Below are 21,594 nucleotides of genomic sequence, written 5' to 3'. Positions count from 1 at the left end.
TGCATTTGAGCTGGAATCTGCCCTGAGCAAAGCTTAAATTCAGCAAGCATTTAATCAAATGCTCAATGTCCAATTAAGTTCAGATTGGACTAACTATGTGTTAAAGGACAGTGTCAAATCATAGTCTTAAAATGATGCAGCTTAGGAAAATTTCTTTTTAAGTTCAGGGAGACAGAATAGCTTAGCATGGTTCAGAGGGCGTTTCCATCCAAGGCTTTTTTTTGCTCTGTTCTTTTGATTGCTTTGCAGCTAGAATGATGGATAGCCCAAGCAGTTTGTCTGCATGAGTGTACTGACCTTTTCCATGACTGTGGAGGTCACAGGGCTAGCATCAAAAGTTAAAAAAAATCCCTAAAAGCTATCCATTGGAATTCTGAATGCAAGGACTCATTTACAATTGAAAAATGACATTTATAGCAAAGCATTTGCTAGGTCCTTATGGAGAGAAGTTGGTGTTGTGTGCCTGACTTTATAGGGACTGTGTTAGCTTTCCAATTCCAAGGCTGTGGCCTATGTTCAGATGTGCCTCAAAATGTTACCATCTCTCAAATCTTTTTTTTGTTAATTAATTTTGATAAAACCTTGCTCATGAAGTTACTTGGCTGAAAACTTGAGGTTTCACGACAAAGCAAGTAGGCTTTCTATCTTCAGCAGCATTGAAAGACAACTTCCCAGAAATGTTTAGATGCCTCAAGGTTTTTAGAGTTGAAGGCATGATGTTTGGACACCTGAAGTCAGCAATGATGCTGATATGTTTTTCTTGCATAATGTTAGAGTAAGTATGATTTTAATTGGTGCTGGTTTGGAAAACAGTCTAAATTAACTTACTGATGTTTATAATCTAGAATATGCATTTTATAACCAAACTTTCTGATCATTATAGTAGGCAAGTCTCTTAAAGTTCCAGCTACAGAAATGTTTGTAGAAGAGGCAAAATACAGTGTGTGTCTGGCAGCATCAGTTGTGAGGCCAATACTGTGAACACAGCAGGGTTGTGTGTGTCCAGTTAATAGTTGATTTTTTTTTTTTTTGTTATGTTGTGTAGAGCCACTGTATTCCTGAATTGGACCACTTCCTGTAAGGTTCAGCATGTAAGCAAAGGTGTGCGGTGTGTAACTTCACATTAACTTCTCTTACAAGGAAGTTCTTTGGAAGTTGAATGTACAAGTTTGAACTCCCATTTTGAAACTTGGGTGTTTTGGACACTAAAGCACCTTGTAATGTCACTTGTATGCAGGCGTTGGAACCAATGTTAATTTTCTTGAACAGTTTTTCTTTAAATGTTTCTTTTTTTTTTCTTTCTTAATTGTATTTCTTTCCTTTAGTATCCTATTAGAATTTCGTCCATTTTTTTCTGTTCAACACATGGGCTGGTGGATGTGGCTGGAAAAGTCAGATAAGCTCGAAGTGTTCCATTTAATGCCTGAGAGTTTGCCTGACTTTCTACCACCCTTATCAGTTAATTTTAACAGATTCTACTTTTCTCTGTCCGGGTTTGCTATGGTCGCTCATCTTGCTATGGTCACAAAACCACAGCTGCTGCTGTGGGTTGTCAAATAGATTTTGGAGAAATGCTACTGATACACTCAAGTATTAAATTTCTTGTAGTTTTGCACTGAGCTTAAGATTTTCTGATACACTGACACCAGCAACCTACCCTTGTATTACAAATGGTTAGTGGTGGCAGTTAACAAGAACAGTTGACCCTGGTCACGCGTTTTTTTGCACATTCAGGAAAATACTTTTTTTTTTTCATACTTTGCTTTATAAAAGTATTAACAATACGCCAGTGTCTGTGAGGATGTTGTGTAGATTTGCAAGATATATTTCCTGAAAGGGTAAAACCAATTTATAGATTAAAATCTCGAATGATTTTAATAAACATTCAAATGATACAGCAGAATTTTTAGCCCAGTGATAGACAATTGGAATTTCCACAAACAGCTAACAACTGATGGAATGATTGAACTAATTATCCTCATAATTTTTAGCTTGGGAAGCTGTCTATTATGTGATTAGTTCATGAAGCTAAAACTCTTAAAGCATAGCATGGATTGCATTTTGGGCATTTAATCTATTTAGGATTTTTTGAGGAAAAGGAATACTGGGCATTTATGTGTTTCATGGAACATTATATATAGAGATTTTTGCATTTACAGAAAATTTCTGTCACTCTAAATGTAAAAGATGCCTGACACTTTCTAGACTTTTTTTATTCTTTTCCCCCAAGCGCCCTTGAAATTGCCATAATGCTCAAAGCAAACAAGAAAGTCAAGTTGCCATAGCTTCCAAGCATTATGTCTCTTCCTTCACCAAACACTTCATCCTCTCTGGAAATGGAACTATGTCTAACTGCCAAGTTCCTCTGGTTTTACAGTAGGAATGTTAACCCATCATGTAGTTTTTATTCCTTGTTTCTAAGCTGTGTTGCATTAACGGTACCATGTTTCTCCTCCCAATAACCTGTCATGGTTTAACCTCAACCAGCAGCTAAGCACCACATAGCTGCTCACTCACCTTCCCCTAGTGGGATGGGGTAGAGAATTAGAAAAGTAAAAGTGAAAAAACTTGTGGTTTGACATAAAGACAGTATAATAAGTAGAGGAAAAGCTGTGCGTGCAAGCAAAGCCAAACAAGGGCTACTTCCCAATGGCAGGCAGGTGTTTGGCCTGTTCCAGGAAAGCAGGGCTCCATCACACACAATGGTTCCCTGGGAAGACAAAATGCCACAGCTCCAAATGTTTCCCCCTTCCTTCTTCTTTCCTCATCTTTATGTGCTAACCATAACAGCATATGGTGTGGAATATTCCGTTGGTCAGCTGCGGTCACTTGTCCCATCTGTGTCCCCTCCCAACTTCTTCTGCATTGCCTCCTTGCTGGTGAGGTGATATGAGAAGCAGAAAATGCCTTGGCTCTGTAGGTACTGTTCTACAATAACTGAAACATCCCTGTATTATCAACAGTGTTTCCAGCACAAATGTAAAATGCAGCCTCATACTAGTTTGAAGAAAATTAACTCTATCCCAGCCCAAACCAGCACATTCTCCACCCCTAGAACTGTGCAGCAGAGAAATGAATGTGGAGAAGCTCAAAAGAAGGTGGCAATACTGATTTCTGTGAAAGCATCTGTCAACTCTATCTAAGGATAATTAATGTAAATGGCAGTGAGAGTAGTTATCCACCTATCAGATCTTTCTCACGGTCTTCATCTTACTTACCAGCACTGATGAAAGTGCCTTTCAAGCACAGGAGAACGCAGCGCAAAAAGGCATTTGGGGGATCAGGTGAAGGGGGCAGGCCAGAGTTGTTCAGGCCTGGTATTGGTTTTTTGATATTTGGAATAAATTAAATAAAGCATCTATCCAGGTCAGTAGTTCAAGTTATGATTACTTCCCTCCAATTTGTATATTTATGAATGTGTGGCTTTTTAGCCCCTGTCACTGTTTCTATTCACAACTAAATATAAAAGGTGCTGTCAAAACGTCAATATTGTTTTCCCATCATGGAGGGGTTTTATTGAACTAGCAGTATGGGTATTTCTTTACAGAACTTACAGAATCTTACAGTCCTGATTTGTGCTGCAATGGAATTGATACACAAGTTGATGTGCACTAGTAATCAGTTGTACAACATAGTGGGATAGTGCCTCTCTCTCCTCAGGTGGGGAGGCAGCATTTCCTTTCTTCTGCCTTGTTTTGCTTCTGTAGGGTAGGAGAGCATTCTGGCTACTTGAAATATCCAGGAGTTGATTACTAAGCAAGCAATTATGTGAGCTGAAATGCTGACCAAGTCTAGTTTTTTTACAGTATTATAAGATGCATTTGCTTTAGGAGGCATAATACAATGTCCCTTGATCTTCAACTGGGGAGGGAGAGTGATCTATAGCTGTACTGCTGTGATGAAAGTAAATGGGGGGGGTGGGAGGTGGGGTGGGGGTGGGGTGGGGAGAATGAAGGGTAATATGTGCAGTGCTTGAAAATGCTCTATTAGATGTAGCTATCAGAATAGCATCCAGCCAGCCTAAGCAAGAGAAGTCATCAGGAGAAAATACAGTTGCCTGTTTAAAGAAATACTGTGTATTTCATGAAAGTAATTTAAAGCTTATTTATTAAAGAAAGTACAATATTTTATTTGTAAAGATTTATTTAATTTAGATTTGATAACAGCAATAGTCTATGCTTGGCAATTTTTCAGAAACTGAGTTTTATAAAGTCTCAGAGAGCTTTTAGTATTTTTATTTTAGTATCTGGATACTAAATTATTTTCTGTCTGCTGCCTTGTGTCTGCTGTTAGAAAAAAAGTAGACTAGCAATCTAGCGAGCCCTCACAGCTGCATAAAACTCCACCTAGAAAACAAGTTTTACTGGTCGTGTGGCGTTCAATTTCTAAAATGTACCCCTCCCCTATCTCCCCCCCCACCCCCACCATATCATTAAAATGAAAAGCTATTCAGAACGGGCAGATAAAAAGGGAGGTCCTCTATTGCAATGTGAACAAACAGTTTGCTTTTGGCAGTCGTGTATTGTCCTAAGCCGTGTTTTCAACTCATATTTGGTTTTGCCTAAATCTGCCTTTTGTGTAAAATAAGGCAGATATGCCCCCCTACCCTGACTGCAGCACAGTTTAAGGGGGATTTAGTCTCAAATGCTTTGAGGGTCCTTTGAGGCATGCTACGTGTTCTCTTGCTTGTTCTGCCACCACCAAGTGACTTGGCGTGGGCAGCTGAAAAGTCGTGGTTCAAGTCTGCTTATCCTTGCATGTACGTCTAGACTGAGTATAAGCTGAATCTGGCATTGATGCTCACCTTGAGATGGGATGGTGGGTGGTAAGTTGCAGGCAATGAGAGCACAGTGGTGGATGTCTTTTGGAACATGCTGCTGTATGATGGGTTTTGCTTTGAATGATGGGGTGCTACAGGACTTGGGCAAACCTGTATGTGGAATTTAGAGGATGAAGAGAGCACACAGAACTGTGCTGGTTTCTTAATGGTAATTTAGAGCGACAAAAAGTGAGGAAGGGATATTCCAAGCAAAATAAGCTGTGAAAATTACATTTTCTCTCCTGCTTTGTAGTGTTTCATCAGACCACAAGAATAAGAGAAAATATTCTATTATTTTACAGTATATTCACTGAGCTTTTCTAGTCTTCAAGTAAAAAAACTAATGACCTCCTTTTCTATTGCTAAGCCTTAAGTGCATGTGAAAAGAACTGCAAAATTATTTTGATTTGTAGTATTGGGTGACAACATTTCCATGTTTTGCACGTGCACTTCGACGGTTGCCATGTTGCAGTGGGGTTGCATGTTACTGATCAGGTGCATTCAAAGATTGTTATGAACCATTTGAGGAGTCCTGATGAATCCAGTCCAATGGTTCACCCAGTGGTTTACATCTCTTGGGTCATACACTTGTTTTAAATGTAGCGTTTACTTTTTTCAGTTTCTTACATAGTACCTATCATCTTTTTCCTGTTCAATCATGCGTATTCTCAAAGGAACCATTAACTCATTGCAGAATGCAATGACATTGCTTTTTGTAAGAAGTTAACCTTTACTCTTGAAGTATCTTGATGTCTGGTTTGCATTTCTACTGCAATCATACTCTTTCCCAAGACCTTACAGGGCTTTCCTGCAATAATTCTGATGCTGTATCCTAAATGACTTTTGATTCATTATGCGCTTTGTGCTTTGATACACTGCCCATAATTTAAATTATTTTTACAGACACTAATCTCCCAGAAGAGCCATGTAAGTGTTATAGAAGCCTTGCTTATTTAGCTGTATAGCTAACCTGTTTTTCTTAGTATCAGACATCCCTGTATTGTATATGGTCTTTCTTGTACAATAAAACCGCTTCCTCACGCGGGACCTAGAAGACAGTATTTCTTTGACAAGGATTCAAGGAGCTGGTTACAAATGATGCCATTGTTTCCTTCAGGAAGCACCAACTATACTTTGCCTTACAGTTGGAACAAATACATATTGACAGGAAGCTCCATCTTATAGACCAGAGCTAACACAAACACAGAATTCACACTTTGTCTGTTGAAGGATTTTTGATGGCAAGTGAGAACTGAGGACAATGATCTGACTACTAGCTTGACCTGTCTAGGACATAACAGGGAGGAAGCGTGTGTTGCACAGGAAACTGTTGTAGCCAGTTCCTGGAGGGAATCATGCTTCTCTGCATGAATGCAAATATACTTCCCCTTCTGCTGGCCATCCTCATGTGCAGAGAGGCTGGTAGATGGGAACGGGCTGTACTCCTTCCTTCCTTCCCTTGCCTCAAAAACAAAACAGAAAAAGATAAATCGTTAGAAGAAAACTATGCAAAGACCCTGCATGCCCAGAGATTTAAACCCCCACCCTTCGTTTTTCCTTTTTTTTTTGTTATCAGGACAAGTTTTTTTTTAACTTGTTCCATTTTCAGCTATGATTTGTGTAGGCGGCTGGTCTTTTCTAACTCCTTGAGAGAGTGATTTTTTAATTATTTTTTTCATACTTTGCCCTATTTAATGGTTCTAGGCTGAAATTGAAATTTATATATTTTCAGAAGTTAAATGATTCTCTCTTAAGCAGATTAGGTGAACTGGTTAGGCAGCACAGCTAATGCAATTATTACACAATTTTCATTCAGTGGACTTGGGGTAGGGTCCAGAATGGCAATGCTTATGCCTTCACATCCAACTGGGAAATAAGCCAGGCCAACCAAGGCAGTGAAAAATGTCCCTTACCTGTCTCCCATGATAAGAACCAGAATGTAGACCATCTCAAGGGCATATATGGCTATGGGGGATCCTCTTCCACCGCTCCAGGGAAACCTGCATGCTCATTAGTTCTCTGAAATAGTTGTGCACCAATGCTTGCAGCATGGGGAACAAACAAGAACAACTACAGATCTGTGTGCAGTCACAGGGCTATGACTTCATTGTGGTCACAGAGAGATGGTGGGATAGCTTGTGTGACTGGAACGCTGTCATGGACAGCTGCATGCTTTTTAGAAAAACAGGCCAGCAAGGCGAGGTTGCTCTTTATATAAGGGAGTGACAGGAATGTATCATGCTCGGCCTGGGTATCAATGAGGAATGAGTCAAGAGTTTATGGGTAAGAATCAAGCTAATGTGGGGGACGCTGTTGTGGGTGTCTACTACAGACCAACTGATCAGGAAAAGGAGGTCCATGAAGCCTTCTACAGGCATCTCGAAGTAGCACTATGATCACAGGCCCTGGTTTTCATGGGGGACTTCAACTATGTGGATATTTGCTGGAAAGATAACACAGATAGGTACATGCAGTCCAAGAGATTCCTGTGGAGTGTTGATGACAACTTCTTGATGCAAGTGGTGGAGGAGCTGATGAGAAAAGGAGTGTTGCTGGACCTCGTACTAACAAACAAAGAAGGTCTGGTTGGTGATGTGAAAGCTGGGACAGCTTTGGCTGTAGTGACCATGAGATGGTGGAGTTCAGAATCCTGTGTGGAAGTTGCAGGGCAGTAAGCAGAATTGCTAATCTGGACTTTAGAAGAGCTAACTTTAGCCTCTTGAAAGACTTACTTGGAGGAATCCTGTGGGATGAGGCCCTAGAAGTTAGGGGTTGTCCAAGAGAGCTGGGCAGCATTCAAGTACTTCATTCTCCAGGCTCAGAAGTGATGCATCCCTAGGAGTAAGAAAGGGTTCAAAGGAGGCAAGAGTCCTGCATGGATGAGGAGTAAGGGGCTTCTGGAGGACTCAACTTTTTCTCTCTTCTATTGTCAATGGTCCTCAGTTTAACAAGTTCTACCCATTCCCCTTCTAACTTCTTCTTCCTTTATTAGATTTTTTTTTTCCCTTAAGAAATTCCAAAATGCTTTGAATGAAAGAAAAGAAAGACCTGGTACCTATATGCAGTAGGAAAATATTTGATATGGACCAGTATGAATCCGCAACGTGGAAGTAACTGTGCAGTACTGCATGTTAGGGGTTTTTGTTGACTTGTAGTAATCTAAATCTGTTCAGAATTTTCATTGGGATTTTTCTGATGAAAATTAAATAAAGAATGACTTCTCTGGCCTGGAATGGGACAGAATATGTGGCAAAGTGAAAAAGCTATCCGCTCTTCAGTGTGTGCCTTACCTGAAGTTGTTTATCTAAATCCTCATTGCAGTAACTTCTTGTTGCTTGGAAAGCTGCGTGAAAATATTCTTTTATGATATCATTGACCTTTTCAGGCTGTGAACACAAAGTAAGCATAAGTATGTGTAAGCCATGGAGATGAAACATGAAATAATAATGCTGTCATATGTTTTAATGAAGTAACATAAACTGATATGCAGCAGTTTTACAGTTTGCAAATTATGATGGTCAAGATAAGAGTCTGCCCTTATTTAATCTGTAACTCACGTCATTCATTCTCAATGTCATCCATCCTGTTCTAAGGCTGCATGCTTAGAAGAAGTTAAACTTTGTTCTTATTACTTTGTTTACTTATGAAATCTGTCACAGTTAAAAGCTAAATGGCAAAAAGTTATGTACTCTGTAAAAAACAAACAAACCCTGCAAAATAAAAATCCAAACCCACCCCCTGAGTTACAGGGTTGGTGAGGAAGTTGCACAGTTGGTGATTGATAGTGCATGTAACTGAACAAATCTTTACATTCGAAGAAAGACAATCCAATTGCACCAAAGTAAGGTGCAGGCAGAGGTTTAAGAACAAGACTTAGGTAGAATGTTACCAGAGACATAGAAGAACCTCAAATACTTTTTAAAAAAAAATTTACAGAATATTTATTTTTTTAGTTTCAGTCATTTTCTTGAGTATACAGCGAGAATGAGCTTCAACTAGCCACTGATGTCATGCAAAAAAAAGAAAAAAAGCTCCAGCGGTTAGAAGGTAAAAGGGCTTCCCTGTATGTAAGGGCACTGATAGCTGGATGCTTTCAAGATTGATAACTGTAATGAATAAGAGTTGTTTGAAAGTAAAGACCAGACTTAAGCCAGCTGTTATGTGACACTGGCTATCCTCTCAAGTTGGGTTTATATAAATTGAACTGAACTTTGTATCTTCCTGTCTATTAAATGTTTTTGAGGTTTCAGCTAATACTAGCTTTTTCCAAGTTAAAGACTCTCCCTGAGAGTATGTAAGGAACACTGAAAGGAATAAAATCTACCCACATTTTAATACTGGTTTTGATGTTGACAGCTGCACGTGCATGATACTAATATAATCTGATGAGTAGATACTTACAGCTTGTCTCATGAATTTTTTTTTAAGTATTCCTGATTGTATCACTGGCCATATTTTATGAAACTTTACCAGGTCTCCTACCTGTGATATTTACTAAATGAGCATTGTTATCTCTCAGTAAGTGGTTAATTGTGCCTCACATTGTTCATTCCACACATTGTTTCAACTCACAAAAAAAGACATGCTCATGTTCTAAAACCATAGTTAAGTACAGGATAAAAAGCAGCAGCTCAGGGCTAAATGCTGCAAAGTACGGAGAGCTACGTGTAATGTGTCACGTTTCTGCAGCTACCACTGAGGTCAGTGAAAAAACCCTAAATCTGAATCTGTTCTGAAAGTTTAAATAAAGTTTGGAATAGTCAGGAACCATTAAATCCCCCTTTAGCTCTTATATATTTCCTATATATTGTAAAGTATAGCATATATAGCAGCTGATCGTGTTTACTTGTCAGCTTTATGATTCTTCTTAAACCTGTTTCAGATAAAAAAAGTATCTAAATCATCTTGCTAACTTCATGAAGTAAGCTGAATTGTATTACTTATGTTATGTTTGCCCACATACACACATCTATGCACATGCTGTCTCACGTGACTATAGACACCTGTGTCTATGTATGTGCTTTTCTCTTTAATGGGTAGTATAGCATAGGCACACATCCCAAGGACATACACAGACCTGAATGTACATGGGCTTGACGTGTTACTGGAGGGCTGCATATTGATGTTGTTTCATACACACTTAGATAGTTCCACATCTGTGTATGACTCCACCACATATATAGTGTCTGTAAAAACTGAGTTGAAAAGAACCACAGAAACTGTCTTCTAGTGAAAACAATGCTGGCTGGCTGAGAGGAAACAGGTCCCCTTGTCCTGGTCCGCTGAAAACATTTGCCATTTTGTAACTGTTAGTGTCCACACTATTTTAATAGTGGCTTCACATCCAGAAGTACAGGATGACCAGACACTTGCAAAATTCTTGATGTTAGAAGAAACATAGCGCTCTTAGATATGAGTTAACCACAAAGACAAGTATTATTGACTGCATCTACTGATGCATCTGTGATTTATCTACATGCAGGCAGATGCCAATTCGTAACCTGGGACGGGCAGTATCACATGATATTGCCAACGCTTGCTTGGCCCCACAATCTTAAGTTAGATCAGAGCTGATGAAAACCTGAACTCCTCATTGCTTTGCTTCCTTTCTTGAAGATAGTCACATTTGTGCATATAGGGGAAACAAGCAATGGGTTTCAGGGGGTAAAAGATTGATGGTTTCCAAGAGACTAAGCCTTTTCTGACTGCTGGAGTTAAAGAAAATTCAGTGTCTGTCTCCCCTTTAGAGGAAAAAAGGTATTATACTGGAATTATTAGGGCAGATGCAGTGGTGAATGTTTGTTCTGCCCGAGTACAGGTGGTGAAATCATCAGGGGTCTATATACTTAGCAAAGTGTTCTAGAGTGGCTGATGCAACTGGATAAACCAGTAGCATCTGATTTAACCTGTAGCAGCTGTGCTGCTCCACTGGCATGGCTGTCCTAATGAGGCTTGTGGTCATCTTCCCTGTAATGTCAAAGAAACGGACAAGAAGCAGCACTATCTGACTGAACCTCTCTGTTTTAATTGACATAATGTGTATTAGTGGGTATGAAGTTGTCTGGTGCTTCAGTTCTGGTGTTGAAAAAAAAAAAAAGAAATGTATCCATGTGCATCAACACCCATAGAAGAAGGTGACTGGCACTTGATGCAGTTCTTGTATCGGCCTTCAATTTTGCTAATAGTAATAAGCAAAGAGTTTTGGCAAACTATTTATCTTAAGTTTATCTTCCTGTTACTTAAGCACAGAAACTTTCACCTTTAATCTTTATTAGGTTCTCATTAGTTACGTTTGTTTGGGAAAAAATACAGAAGCGGGATAGTCTTTGCTTTGGTGCCCTCTTGTGGTTTTATGTATTGGCCGAGTTAACACTTTTAACAAGTTTGTTACTACTGAGGCATAGGATAAGTATTAATTGTTGCTGCTCAAGGTGTATTCAGACAGTTTACACCACCCCACCCAACTCGTTGTTTGCTTTGAACAGGCACTTCTGTGTATGTTGGAATTTTTATCCAGAGACCCTTAACTACGTCTGTGTAACTGAACCTATTTTTGTTCATGTTGTCATGTGTATTGGTCTTAAAGAATTGTGGAAATATTGCAGATAGAAGGGCTGGACATTTGAGGAGTATTTATGTTATGTTTCAAATTAATGGCTCATCTTTACATTTCCCTGCCTTGTCTACATGCCTTACTTCTATTTAAGAGTGACCAAAATTAGACATACAAGATGAAATGTGAAGATTTTAGAGATAAATTGAAAGCACCCACATATTGCTACTTTACTTTGGTAAAAGCATTTCCCCATGTGTGTGTTTGTGTTGGTATGTGATAATCTTTATCCTATTAACTTCAATTCATTAACACTTACTAATTTGATTTTTGTACCAAAGTACCTGCAAACTTCCCTTCCACATTTTTTAATGTGTTTTTACGATATCATTTGTCCTTGCATTCATTGGACTTTAATGCACTGTATTTTAAAGTGATCATGAGGCAATCTAGCTTATAATGTCTAGCTTAGCATATTTTTCTTTCCTTGAGTGCTTGGCCTTTCATAAGTTCCGCTCAATGGAGTTCTCAGTAATGTGAAAAAAGTAAAGGCTCTGGGTGACTTCAGCTGAGCCATGCCAATTTGCAGCCACTGATGTCCTATTTTAATATTTCTCCAGTTCAGTTTTATTCATTGTATCAATTCTTTTTTGCTGTTGTTTTTCCAAGGAAAAAAACTGATTAAACATTTTACAGATCTGTGAGGAAGGGTGATTTAGTTACTGGAATTTGCAGCACTTTTCTGCCAAGTGCAAGGGACTGGTGTTCCTTGTCTCAACAGAACTGTGAAAAATATCCCTTAACAACTAACTCTGTCTATTATAAGTGAATGTTTTAAGTCTTCATTGCTCATGTCATCTTTTAAAAAGAAACATGCAATTGTTTGGGAACTGGAAGCTGCCTATGCCTAGTGTGTAGTGGATAGCATCCAGTTTGGGTCTTCGCTTCCTATATGCATTAAATTCCTTTAAGGCAAACGGCAGTCCTGTGGGGTGGTGGGCATAGATAAAGCTGCTCAGGGAAGGGGTTTCAAGTCAGAGGCTGTGGGACTAGGCAGCCTTGCTCCCCACCCAAGGGAAGAGGCTTGCTGGGAGCTACAAGCAGCTGAGCTGAATTTGCTGCAACTCCCTAGCTGTCCTGAATCTTACTTTAGGAACTAGGACTCCCTCCCTAAAAACTCACTCGTGCAGTGGGGCCCAGGAAACAAACCCATGTATTCCCACTGTCTGATGATTGCTTTGAAATTTTGTTTTATTTAAAAATTGAACCAGTTTTATGTTGTCTTTCAGGTGACAAATGTCAGATTTTATTTATCTTGGGCCTTTTGAGGACTGGCTACAAAAGACAGCGTGGGCAAAGTCTGTTAAGCTCTGGCTTAGTTGGGATTTCTCTTTACTGCTCATTAGAATTTGAAAGAGCAAAAGGGCAAATACTTGAAACACGTTGGGAGTGTTGTATCATGGTCATTCAGCTGTAGTAGCCCTTAGAATGGGAAAAACCAAGGACTGTTGCTCTCCTGAGGGGCTAGGAAACAAGTCTTAGAGGTAGGCTAAAGTGCAGTTCTGTTCTTGTGCAGTTTTGCGTGATGATGTCCAACCCAAAAACTCAGCATCTGAAGAGAAATAAATGATCCAACATAATTTCCCTCAAAAGCTACCCGCTGTGTTTTAAGGTAATCCAGCACCAATAACATTTCTGTGTGTACAGATAATTTGTAATGGCATAATTATCTGTCCTCACTCTAGGTTCTAACTAGACTGCATTCTATGATTCTATGATTCTTATTCTTTTTTTTTTTCTTCACTTACAGCTTCCTTATTGTGCTGATATGCCTTATCTTCAGTGTGCTTTCTACGATTGAACAGTATGCAGCTCTTGCAACAGGGACATTGTTTTGGATGGTATGTATGTGGACATTAATGTGATTGATGTGAGCTTGTTCCTCATGTGCAAATTCTGATCTCCTGAGCTAATACCATATTGAGCAGAATGTTCCTAATGCTTTACTTGACAAGAGGCTTTTCTACTTTTCCCTAATGACTCTGTAAAGCCACAAAAAGTCATGGTAGCAAAAAACCCAGGTTTTGCCCTATAGGTCCTATACTAAGGGCATCTGTGTAGCATCCAACACACACAGCTGTTGTAATTAGACTCAAATCCGTCATATTGCTCAGGTTAATCCATTTTTCTGCCCTACTAGAGACCAGATGCCTGGCCATAGAGGGGAAGAAAAGCAAGTGGAAGTCCTTTCTTTCACTTGATATCAGATCCAGCTTGTTTTCACAAGCAGAAAACTCATGTGTTTTCATTGACTTTAGAGTTAAGACAGCTTGCTCTGCTTGTCCAATGCACTCACCCTTGAATAGAGAAAACAGAGTTACCTTTTGTTTATAGTACACTAGTGCTGCAACAGGTATGTATCAAGAAATTTTCCAAGTGTGCTACTGTCCTGCCAGATTAGATTTCATCAAAGATCCTTTGTTTTGAAGTTGGAGAGGCATGATTTTAAAGGTACAAAACAATTACAGATTTGTTGTATCTCAGCGGAGGTATATTCCTTGCTAAATCATTTATTTCTCTCTGTTTGACCATTATTTTAATTGTGAAAACACTGTCACTTTATTGAGAAAATGCTGAGTAGCAATTTAAAAGTTTTTTCAAAATAGGTCTTGTAACAGTACACTGATAATACTGTTATTATGTATGATATCAATATTAACATGAAAAAGTTCACTTAAAGATCCCATAATTTTTGTTATAAATTTTGTCAATTTATCTATTCAATTGCTAAAGTTTATACTATACTGTAAGAATAAGAATATAGTATATTAAATTTAGTGTCAATCACACTATTTCTTTTGAAGGTATCTTCACACCTGTTGTATTATTTTTAACTAACTTGTAAGATATTTTAACTCCTAGGCATAACATTATAATTAGTTGCTGTCTAAGAGAGTCTTTACATGTATCTCTGCTGCATCCAGTACCTTTTCTGTTTTGTGGTTTGGAGTTTTCTTTTTGTGCAGACTTAAGTTGATATTTTTTGTTTCTTGCTTGTGTTTCTGTTTTGTGGTTTTTTTTAATCCACGACGAGTAGTTTTGGCCACTTCTGCCAGTTTCTACGGTGATTTTAACTTGTGATAATACCTCACTCATCTTTGCAATATATCATAATATTGGACATGTGCGTTTTTTCAGTGAAGTAATGTCTAGTGATAACATAACCAGTGATGTTTCATTCACCAGCCCTCCAAAATCATGGAACTCATATTTTTTTGTTCATGCCACATGGAGTATGTATTGTCTGTCTGTGTGTAACTCATTCATTCAGGATTACATTCAATGTATTAAATATACAGTACATATTGGGTGTTCATACTATTCTGTTTGTTTTACCTTGCTTTGTAAGTAGCATGAATCAGTGTTCCTGTTCTGCATCATCAGAAAAACTATGGTTAATTTTTAGCATTGAAATCCTACTATTGTGGTTTCTTGAGAATTCAGAGGTTGTTTGTTTGTTCAATATTGGCATGTTTTGATATTGTTTTCTTAAAGGATTAACTGTGGTAGTTTTCAAGAAATTTAAGGGTATTAAGGTGACACATTGGTCCAAACCAGTAGACGGGCAAATATGCTCTCTGCTCTACCCAGTTTTGGTGGGATTTCAAAGGAGTTGTAGCACTTGGCAGCACCAATACAAATGCAGATTCTGGTTCCTGTTGGTGTCTACCCAGTAAAATTTCCTATTCTGTTCTTAATTTAGGGTTTTACTTCCACTCTAATACATCATAACAGGCTATTAAAATTAGATGTAATTGAATGAGTGACTGGAATGTGGTGACTGGAAGAAAAGCAATATTACGCCCATTTTTAAAAAGGGTAGAAAAGACAACCCTGGGAACTACTGACCTGTCAGCCTCGTCTCTGTGCCTGGGAAGATCATGGAACAGATCTTCCCAGGAGCTGTGCTAAAGCACATGGAGGACAGGGAGGTGATTAGAGACAGCCAGCACGGCTTCACCAAGGGCAAATCCTGCCTGCCCAACCTGGTGGCTTTCTGTGATGGGGAAATTACATCAGTGGACATGGGAAAAGCAATGGATGTAATATATCTGCTCTTCTACAACGCCTTTGACATGGTCCCCCACAACATCCTTCTCTTTAAAATGGAGAGATACAGATTGGATGGATGGACTGTTCAGTGGATAAGGAATGGGTTGGATGGTGGCATTCAGGGAGTAGAGTGGTCAATGGGTCAATGTCCAGATGGAGATCTGTGACCTGTTGTGTTCTTCTGGGGTCTGTACTGGGACCAGTGCTGTTTAATATTTTCATTGATGATATAGACAGTGAGATTGAGTGCACCCTCAGCAAGTCTGCAGATGACACCAAGCTGAGTGGTGTAGTTGTCACACCAGAAGGGTAGTATGTCATCCAGAGGGACCTGGGCAGGCTGGAGAAGTGGGCCTCTGAGAACCTCGTGAGGTTCAACAAAGCCAAGTGCAAGGTCCTACACCTGGGTTGGGACAGTCCTTGATTTCAGTACACAGTGGGGGATGATGTGATTGAGAGCAGCCCTGCGGAGAAGGACTTGGGAGTGCTGGTTGATGAGAAGCTTGACATGAGGCGGCAATGTGTGCTTGCAGCCCAGAAGGCTGAATCTATATGGAATCATAGAATAGTTAGGGTTGGAAGGGACCTTAAAGATCATCTAGTTCCAGCTCCCCTGCCATGGGCACGGACATCCCACTAGATAAGGTTACCCAAGGCCCCATCTGACCTGGCCTTAAAAACCTCCGGCGATGGGGCAGCCACAACCTCCCTTGATAACCTAATCCAGTGTCTCACTACTCTCATCATGAAGAAATTCTTCCTAATTCTTTCCTTCCAACCCAAAACATTCTATGATTTTATGAATTCTTAAGTGAGGAGTTAATCACAGATGACTTGTTGAAGAGAAACTATAAAAGAAAGAAGTAAAAGAAAGAATACAGGCATTATAGAACCAAAACAGTATAAAACACAGTGCAAGCTTCCAAACTCAAATGATGGTGTAAGAAGACTTATTAAAGCTTAGGAGAGCACTCTTTCTACTGCTTTGTGGTAGGAATTAGTTTCTTATTTGTGTTTGTTGAGGGACTTTTAGTTATACCCCAACAATTTGGAGCCAGATGGTGCAGCTCTGTAACAATGTCATTGTAGTTGGGCAGAGAAGGGCAAAAAAGTTGATTGTCAAACAGTCTCCCAGGAGGAGTATGGGAATCTGGAGGAAGGCTTTTCTGTCTGGGCTAAACTGGGACATTGAGAAGCAGGCAATCTTTGGCCATGTGGAATCTGAAGTTTGTGAAACCTCAAGTTATTCCATGCAACTTGAGTTATACTGGATTACTCTGTGCTCTGAGAGATTAAAATAATGAAAGTAAAACTTTGAGACCTTTGAACTCTTTTCTTTTGATGATTATAAAATTGAGTCCACCTTTCTGTATCTGCATTCCAAAAGGAAAATTATGGAAGCTTTGTTAAAAGCAGATTGCCTTTTACTTAGATGTGATCCCCTATGTGGAGTAGAATTCTTTGTAAACGGATTATGCTTTGTAGTGCATCAAATATAAGGCTGAGATAGTTAGTTGCACCAAATGTGCTTTGAAATTTTGCCTAATTGAGATTTATGGACTACTTGTATTTTTGAGAAGGGAGGCTTTGACCAGGCAGCCATAGGTCTGGAAATGCAAGAAATTACTATATCCTGCTGAATGTCTAGAAAGACAGAGTTAGCATGTGGATATGCTGAGCTGAACAGCCTCATTATTGAGCAAGTTTGATTAGATGAGCTTTGTGCATGGACACTGTAAATCTGATTCATCTTGGAAATGGAATGGAATAACTGTAAAAATATGTGTTTTATCTGCAAGCTGCTGTTGTTATAGAATCCCTTCTACGTCCCACTTGTGAGTTGTATAGCATTAAAGATTCTTGTTGCGAAAAGTACAGAATCTGTTCCTCCTGACTGAAAAACTATTCGTACAAGACCCTTGAAAACACAATAGTAGGAGCTATACTACTTTATTTCCAAGATGCAGCTAAAGCATTTCACTCTGATCCTGTGAAAGATCTAAGCACCTGTACAATGTGAGCAGATAGTCTATTTGAAACCAGGGAGACGGGTCACATTGAAGTTACAGATAGAAGATGAGTGTGCCTTTTTATTATGAAAATGAATTTAATGCTTCAATAATATAGTCCTGCAAGATCATAGAATCATTAGGTTGGAAAAGACCTTAGAGATCATCAATTCCAACCATGCCTGTTCACTACTAAATCATATCCTCAAACACTTAATCTACCTGCCTTTTAAATGCCTCCAGGGATGGTGACTCAATCATCTCCCTGGGCAGCCTGTGCCACTGCTTGATAACCCTTTCTGTGAAGAAATTATTCCTCATGTCTAATCCAAACTTCCCCTGACACAGCTTAAGACCATTCCCTCTTGTCCTATTAGCTATCACTTGGGAGAAGAGACCAACAGCCACCTCGCTACAACCTCCTTTTAGGTAGTTGTAGAGAGCAAAAACGTCTCCCCTCTGCCTCCTCTTCTCCAGACTAAACAACCCCAGTCCCCTCAGCCGCTCCTTGTAAGACTTATTCTCCAGCCCCTTCACCAGTGTCAATGTTCTCTGCACATGCTCCAGTACCTTAATGTCTTTCTTGTAGTGAGGGGCCCAAAACTGAACACAGTATTCGAGGTGCGGTCTCATCAGTGCTGAGTACAAGGACAGGATTGCTTCCCTGGTCCTGCTGGCCACGCTGTTTCTGATATCAGCCAAGACATTACTGGCTTTCTTGGCCACCTGGGCACACTGCTGGCTCATGTTAAGTCAGCTGTCGACCAACACATCCAGATCTTTCTCTGCAGGCAGCTTTTCAGCCACTCTTCCCCAAGTCTTTAGCACTGCATGGGGATTATGTGCAGAGTCCTGCACTTGATCTTGTTAAACCTCATCCCACTGCCCATTGATCCAGCCTGTTCAGATTTCTCTGTAGAGCCTCCCTACCCTCCAGCAGATCGACACTTCCTCCCAGTTTAGTGTCATCCACAAACTTGATAAGGATACGCTCAATCCCCTCATCCAGGTCATTGATAAAGATATTGAACAGCAACTGGAACAAGCACTGAGCCCTGCAGAACACCACTTGTGAGAGGCCTCCAGCTGGATTTAGCTCCATTCACCACTACTCTGGGCCGGTCAATCCAGACAGTTTTTAACCCAGTAGAGGGTGCACCTGTCCAGGTTAGTGGAAGCCAGTTTCTTAAGTATAAAGGCTTTACTAAAGTCCATGTGCGCTACATCCACAGCCTTTCCCTCATCCATCAGGTGGGTCACCTTGTCACAGGAGGTGACCAGGTTAGTTTGGCAGGACCTGCCTTTCATAAACCCATGCTGAGAAGGCCTGATCACCCGGTTGTCCTGCGTGTGCTGTGTGATAGAACTCAAGATGACGTGTTCCATAACCTTCCCTGAGGTCAGACTGGCAGGCCTGTAGTTTCCTGGATCCTCCCTCTGGCCCTTCTTGTAAATAGGTATAAGATGTTATGATTATATGGAAAAAAAAAAGCTATAAAGTTTGTTGAGAGTATATGTACATATTATATCCTTTTTTTTCTGGAGCTGCTTGTCTTATAAATATCACCTCCCACTAACAGCAGAGGGATTAGAAAATGTTATGTTATCAGTAATTTTAAAGCATTTTAAAAATGCTTCTGGTTTTCATAACAATAAGAAAATTGCAACCATAACATTGGAAAAATAAGCAGGGGAAAGTTTATATGTGTTCCAAGTGGTGTTCCAATTCTAGACAGAAAGCTTACAATTAGCAGTTGAATCTTTCTCTACTTGTCAACACACTGCACAAGGCAAAGAGCCTTGATGAAAGCTATACCTAAATGCAGTTGTAATGGGAGATTAGGAGAGAATTGGCCTTTTGTTAGTTTCCAGAATGCAGTGAAAACTGTTTAAATTTGCATGTGTTTATTTTATCTTTTTTTCACTAGATGGTGCTCTTGGAGGGGTTTGACTCCAGTTACTGGTTGGCACTTTCCCAGCATGAGCTGGAGCCTGAGCCAAGACTGTGAAAGGATCATAATTTTGAAGAGTATATGTACACTTGGCCCATTTAAAATAGTGATGTGGGAGAGCTTTTGCCATTACTCATGAAGAGAATGTGGTATATCTGTGTAGAAATTGATTTTGAGACTACATTATTTAAACTATGGAAAAAAGTAATTCAGAGATATATGTTCCCAGAGAGGCCATATTTTTCTTTTATTTTCATAAGCAAGGATTTTATGGTGCCAGAACACAGCAGAATGCTGTTATCTCAGCGTGATCTAAGAAAATCCAAGTGCCTGATCCAAGGGGATTAAATATTCTGCTGATCCAAGGGATATTTAGTGTGCCTGAAAAAGCTATTTTCTTGTAGGAATCTCATTTCAATATTGATTCCAAGAAAAAATAAAAAAGGAAGGGAATGTTTTTACGATGAAAGTATAAGCTCTTTCCAACTTTGTTTTCTGAGTTACTTTTCTACATCAGCATACTTTTTACTTAAGAGATTAAACAGTTTCTAAATAGCAAAAACTGTCAAATTAGATAAAATATAATAGTTCTGGGTGATTGGTAGGCCTATGAGAAAGCTAGATTTTATTTCTCTTTTTAATATAATCATTTGGTTTGAGTATAAACATTGGGTTTTGTTTGCTGCAGTGTTTTGTGGGCCTTGTGAGAAAGAAAGAAAAATACTTACAATTTAGGATTCTGAAGATGGTCTTCACAGGAAATCATACTAGGGACCTTAAAGATCATCCAGTTCTAGTCTCCTTGCCATGGGCAGTGACAACTCTCACTAGATGAGGCTGCTCAAGGCCTATCACTACATGCCCTTGTAAAAAGTTGCTCCCCAGCTTTCTTGTAGGCCTCCTTCAGGTACTGGGAGGCCGCTATAAGGTCTCCCCAGAGTCTTTTCCAGGTTGAACAACCCCAACTGTCTCAGCCTGTCCTCATAGTTAAGGTGTTGCAGCCCTCTGATAGTCTTTGTAGTCCAGAAAATGGACTCGTTCCAGCAGTCCCATATCCTTCTTCTGTGGGGATTCCAGAACTGGACACAATTCTCCAGGTGGGGTCTTGCAAGAATGGAATAGATGGGCAGAATTACCTCCCTCAACCTGCTGGCCACACCTCTTTTGATGCACCCCAGGATACAGTTAGGTTCAAATAGTCTGAAGTGGTTCCAGTGTGTTTGTTTTTTTCTTATTCCCTTCCTTGGTTAAGAAGGGTTAGACAGAGACTCATAATCGAAACATTGGTGCATGTTCATCCTTTTGAAAGATTAGGTGGGATTAATACTTGCAAAGGATGCCTGGTGATGGCTCTACTGACATAGCCTACAAACTCTCTCTGAAGAACAGCTGTAGCTGAGAAAGTGAAGAATTTGTCTTTGTAGCCACAGCTATGTCCCCTGGTCTGACCAGCAAGGTCAGCTGGTGTAGAAAATCTGTGTATGGTATGGTGATCTGGTGCCCTTCTATTCTTTTCCATTGATGGGCCTGCACATAGACCTGTGCAGGAGATCACTCACTGCAGTATTTCCTTTCTGTCATTCCACTGATAGCTGAAGTTGAGAATCCCAGCTTTCATCTACAGTCAGCTTCTCTACATTTTAACTTGTAGTAAGAAAGACCAAATATGAGTAATTCAAAGGCTCAGGAAACGTGAATAGAAATTGAAATCTCCCTCCCACCTTTTAATCAGGTAACAATATAGTTCAGTAGCTGGAACAAGGGGCTTCCTCTGAATCTGAGCCTATTTTTTTCTCACTGTACTTCAGTCTGTGGTTCTGATGTCTGTAGCTGAGCTGTGCTGGGAGATAACGTGAGAGCTTCTGATCTGCTTCATTGCAAAATCAGTTGTGTTGATTTGAAATGCTGCTGGTAGTAACATCTTAACTTGTTCCAGCTGTTTGCAAAGCAATCCCTTGTCAACTCCCCATGTCTGCGTAGGAGAATTGTGTTTATTGTAAATGTGATTTTAAAGGGATTTAATTGATTTGGTTCAGAAGTTTGCAAGAATGTGCTTTTAGTCCAGCTTAGATTCTGCTCTATGTTCATTCTGAACAGGTTTGAGAGAGCCAAATCAGATGCTTCTGAAGTGGAAATAAGATTGTCTGT

The 21,594-nt window shown here is 39.7% G+C and overlaps 1 protein-coding gene across 2 annotated transcripts in view; it reads left to right on the top strand.

The window, feature by feature from the left end:
• KCNQ1 (potassium voltage-gated channel subfamily Q member 1) overlaps nucleotides 1-21,594 on the top strand; it is a 367,210-nt gene that overhangs the window by 35,412 nt on the left and 310,204 nt on the right. For both annotated transcript variants that reach the window (XM_069857818.1, XM_069857817.1), the window contains exon 2: nucleotides 13,183-13,273. In XM_069857818.1, the coding sequence (XP_069713919.1) occupies nucleotides 13,183-13,273 (91 nt within the window). The remainder of the gene's footprint in view (nucleotides 1-13,182; nucleotides 13,274-21,594) is intronic.

Source organism: Phaenicophaeus curvirostris, chromosome 5 (genome assembly GCF_032191515.1).
Source record: "Phaenicophaeus curvirostris isolate KB17595 chromosome 5, BPBGC_Pcur_1.0, whole genome shotgun sequence".
Taxonomy (NCBI): Eukaryota; Metazoa; Chordata; class Aves; order Cuculiformes; family Cuculidae; genus Phaenicophaeus; species Phaenicophaeus curvirostris.
The sequence above is the reverse complement of the archived record's forward strand: the minus strand, read 5'-3'. Positions and strand labels throughout refer to the sequence as shown.